Source organism: Penaeus japonicus, unplaced genomic scaffold, assembly GCF_977035675.1.
Source record: "Penaeus japonicus unplaced genomic scaffold, GWHDUDI00000001_assembly GWHDUDI00000012, whole genome shotgun sequence".
Taxonomy (NCBI): Eukaryota; Metazoa; Arthropoda; class Malacostraca; order Decapoda; family Penaeidae; genus Penaeus; species Penaeus japonicus.
In genome coordinates, this window is record NW_028234414.1 from 32,103,374 (window position 1) to 32,108,373 (window position 5,000).

General features: G+C 33.4%; 1 protein-coding gene across 4 annotated transcripts in view; it reads left to right on the top strand.

Annotated features, from left to right (window-relative positions):
* Positions 1-3,511: 3,511 nt before the first annotated feature.
* Positions 3,512-5,000, top strand: part of LOC122257042 (lanC-like protein 2) — an 8,399-nt gene continuing 6,910 nt past the window's right edge. The window contains exon 1 of one of the 4 annotated variants that reach the window (XM_043022076.2): positions 3,512-3,559. Coding sequence is in view for 2 of the 4 variants with exons in the window: in XM_086542679.1 (XP_086398805.1) it covers positions 3,708-3,773 (66 nt within the window). In the remaining 2 variants the exon portion in view is untranslated. Of the gene's footprint in view, positions 3,560-3,583; positions 3,860-4,868; positions 4,917-5,000 lie in introns of those variants that run through there. The other 3 variants (XM_086542679.1, XM_043022075.2, XM_086542680.1) reach the window with 3 other exon arrangements.

Here is a 5,000-nt window from a genome sequence, read left to right on the forward strand (position 1 = left end):
CCTTGTGAAACCCAACTCATAATAATTGTTTCATTTGAGTAAAGCCCATTAATTTTTGTTTGCGATTTATTAGGAAGTTGTAAATCCATCTTCCAACTTTCCCGCCGATTCCAAGGTCTTTAATCTTATGTAGCAGAATGCCGTGATCTACTTTGTCGAAAGCTTTTGCAAAGTCTAGATATATTACATCAACTTCTCTATTTTCAGTTAGGTCCCTTAGTATGTGTTCGAAGTGTGTCAGGATCTGTGATAAACAAGATCTACCACTTCTGAATACATGTTGCCCGGGGTTTATCTTGTTTTCTTTTTCTAAAAACTGAACAATTTTTTTTCCTCACTACCCTTTCAAATATTTTTATTATATGAGATGTTAGTGCTACTGGTCTATAATTTTTGGCCTGACCTTTGTTTCCACCTTTATATATTGGAATTATAGTACCCTCTTTCAGTAAGCTGGGGATAATCCCCATGTCCAAAGATTTCCTCCACAAAGTTACCAGTGCTATGGTTTCTTTGCAGTTTTTAAAAAAGATTGCTGGGATTTCATCTGGCCCAGCTACTGAGTTTGTTCATATTTCAATTACTGCTTCAAAAATATCTTTTTCATTGAATATGAAGTCAGTGAGACATTCATCTTCGTTACTAATAATAGTAAAATGTTGTTGTGGGTCTGATATTATTTTTTTCTATTCTTGGGACACTATAGTCTACTTCATATTGCAATTTGAGTAATTCAGCCATTTCCTTTGAATCAGTTACCAATGCACCATTATTATCAAGAGGCCCAATTTCTGTTCTCCTCTTTAACCTGTTATTTGCATAAGAGAAAAAAATATTTTGCATTCTGTTTTATAGCTTCCACAGCTCTTTTTTCTTCGGCTGCTTTTTGGTTACTTATAGACAGTTTTAATTTATCTTCCAATAGCCTTATCTCTGCTTTGATCCTTTCTCTCTTGATCTGATCTGATTTTTTTTTTTTTTCTAACCTTTTTTTTGTTTGTTTGTTTGTTTGTTTCTTAACATGATCCTTCGATCTCTTGGTATAATATTCTTGTTTCTGTTGTTTTGGGGGGCACAAACATTCTACAAACATCTTTGAAAGCATTATAAAGCTTCTCTAGCATATCATTTGGTGTTAAGAGGACGTCAATATCTTTCAGTGACTTTTCTAGTGTTGCATTTAATTTTTTCCAATCTATTTGATTATGGCTAAAGTTTAAAGATCTGAGACTCTTTTCTGCTTCGGCTATCTGTTTTTTACTACTTTTCTGATTATTTAACTTATTCATTGTGATTTAAATCATTTTGTGGTCCGATTGGGCTATATAAGTTGATGATATGTTGTGTACATCTTCCCCTATACTAATGAAAACAAGGTCCAGTATATTTTCTTCCCTTGTTGGAATATTGATGATTTGGTTAAGGTAAAAATTTTCTTCAAAATCTAAAAGCATTCTCGCTTGTTGTTTTTCATCTTTAGTGGCATTTGCTCCTATCTTTATTTTCTTTGTTTCCCAATCGATAAATGGGAAATTAAAATCGCCAAGCATAATAATAGCTTCAATTTCCCTTGTATTGACAATGTAATTACTAATATTGCCTAGTGATTCATTGAAAGATGTTTCTGTCGTTCCAGGAGGTCTGTATAAAATAATGTATAGCTCTTTTGTATCCTTTGTCAATACCCCTAGTATTTCTACTGTATTATTAGAGAATTCTATTACAGTATCCATTCTAGTTGCTAATTCTTTCCTGATATAAAGAGCTACTCCTCCTCTGCTTCTCTTATTTCTATCTTTCCTTATTAGCTCATAGTTATCAATTTTAATTTCTTCATTTTTTATGTCTTCATTCAGATGAGTTTCTGTAAGAGCTATCATTGAATAATTGTTGATCTTTGCCATGTCCTCTAGATATGTAGGTTTTGTCTGGTTACTTTTTGGATATAATCCCTGTATATTTAGCAATATGAGAGTCTCAAATAAATTATTTATTTGCGTGTCTACATTACCTATTGTTGTTAGATAGTTGATGTCGTTTCCCCCTATTTTGGGGGAGCTGGACCTTCCCCCGGTGTAGCGGTGGGCGTTTCATTACCTGCCTTTGTTCGAATAGGTATGCTTCGCAGGACTGAATGTCCTTGTCTATTGCTGGTGATATACCAGTGTTTTCCTGCTCCGTCTTTTTCTCTGTTTTCTCTTAGTTTATTTATCAATGTTTTTTTACTTTGCCTTTTTTCATAGCTCAAGTCCGGTGATATCCATGCTTCTTTATATTCATCAATTTCCTTTAGTTTCATATTCTTTCCAATCAGTTTCCATTTCTGTTTTTCATTTTCTAATTTGACCTTAATTGGCCTTGGTCTCAAAGCCTCCTTTAAATATTTGCCCTCTCTAAAGGCACTCTCAACTTTGATAATTTCATTGAGGTTCAATTTTGTTATGATATCATTAATCATTTTCATATCATTTGTTTTCCTGATTTCAGGATCATTTTCTTCTTTTTCTTCTAGATTGTATATAAAGAGCCTATTTGCTCTGAATGTATCTTCATTTTTTTTCTCTGACTTTTCTTTTGTAGGTTGTTTTGGTTGCTTCTTTTTGTCGCCTACAACCTTACAGTCAGCCTCATCATCTTTTTTTGGTTGTTCAGTGTCTGAATATTCTTGGCCTGTTTATCCAATTTTTGCCTTACTATTTCAGAAAACAGCTTTTTTTCTTCTTCCTGATTTACTTTAATTTGCCCACCTCTTGGATTTTCTTGTTTTTTCTTTGGCTTTACTTTTACATTTTTAGTGTCTTGTACAGCCTTTTCTGTTTCCAATTCAGCAGCCTGAGTTACCTTTTTTTCTTTAGGTTTTTCTTTTTGCTCTTGTTTTATTCATGAATTTCATCTTTCAACATTTGTATCTCCCTCAAACATTGAATCTTGAAGTCCTTTAATTCTTCATACATTTTCTGAATTATGTTTTCTATTGGGCATATATATATATATACATACATATATATATATATATATATATATATATATATATATATATATATATATATATATGTATGTATGTGTGTCGTGTGTATGTATGTATGTATGTATATATTATAATATATATAATATTATATATATATATGTATATATATATATATATATATATATATATATATATATATATATGTATGTATATATAAATTCATTTAACTGAATGAATATATTCATCTATTTACTTATATACATATATAGAGAAACAGATAGAGACTTATTTGTTTATCCAAGAAGGATAAAGAAATGACAATAATCATGCTATTCATGACGGTGTCGGTGTGATATCTTGAAAAATGGACTTCAAGGGATTGATTTGCATGCAGTGAGCATGTATATAATTTTACCAATCCACAAAAGTAACAAAAGAAGAAACAATAGTTTGTGTTATATTTATCTATAGCATTATTCGGTAGATATATGATGTACTGATAACTATTTTGAATCTAGAAAAATATACTGTCACTTATGTACACAATTATACATACGGTCTCTGAAAAAAACAGAATTGTTCTTCATTTAGGTAAGTCATTAAACTGCTTCAAACATGGAAAAATACAGTTTGTCATCTTCAAGAAGAGACTCTAAACGTTAGCATATGTTCATATAAGTAGAACAGCAAGATAAACACAATTGTTCTTGGCAGTGAAACCCTCTTAAAGCAGTGAAATATGATGGGCTTCAGGAGCTCACCGTCCGCCGTGGGATCTCACTCGCTGCTTCTGTCGCTGGTGCTTGTGAGTGCCGGGAAAGGTCTTGTGTCTAGGAAGTGTGCTTTAGGATATGGGTTGTAGGTTATGCAGCTAGACTAGTGCATGAGAAGGTAGATCACGAGAGTTTTGAGTTTTATTAGTTGGTATAGATTTATGGTAATATTTGCTATTTGCCTGTTCGTAAGCAGTCGGTAGGTATTTTGCAAGCAATAAGTAAAGGCTTAAAGGAAGGATCTTTCTTGATCTATGTGATTAGAAAACATGGTGATGTTTTTCTAGAGTAGGATCGCTCAACATAGAGGAAAACATAACTAATGACCCTTGAGAACATATATAATACCATTAGAATTGATGATAATGTACATAAAGTAAAGGTTAGGTTACAATCATTGTTTAGAGTTCCATGCTCATCATAATCTATGCTCATGCAGCCCAGCCCTGTCATGATATTGCCACCATACACTGCATTCCATCAAAGGCAAGCAAACCCCATCATGCATATAAGCTTTATAAACATGCTTTGACTGATAAACTTCAAGTCACTGTAAGTCCAGAAAACCCTTTACAATGAGGCCTTGCAATTTTCTTAAGTTTCTTGGCTATAAATTTGGTTTACCAGCTATATTTGAATAGCAGAGATAGTAGCTTTTTGCTTTGGGGAAGAGTTTTCACCTTTCTTGATATTAGTTAAAAGAGTATCCTCCAGTATAAGAACAAAGCAAAGATTATCGTCTACAACATAGAGCCATTGAGGATTTTTATAAGAGAGAGTGAAAAAGAAATAGTTTGAAGTCACAAAGACTCAACTCTGGAGGCGTCATGGGAACTAAAGCTAGTTCTGGAGTCACTGCCTAAATTTCAGAATATAGGAATGTATAATTACTGTTGGGTAGATATATTACTGCATGTTTTTTTCTCACTGTTAACCCACACAGGACGGGTGGTACAGCATGTGTACCGCGCATTCAAAAGCCCAGTTGCCGGGCGGCACAGTATTGTGCCAGCCATTCAATTGATTTAGGCCTAATAATTCGAACGCCCCGGCATTTGGACATTCAAGGCTAGAATTCCCCCGTCGGGAATGGGTTAATGTCCATAAGTGTTATATCAGAAATTTGTGAAAATCTGCTAACACAGATTAAAAGAGATCAAGAGAATGAAGAAATGGTAAGTGAAGGGTATTTGGGTAAGTTATCGTTTGATGTGCTTGTGATACATGTGTTAACCCTCTCTGGACGGGTGGTACAGTAC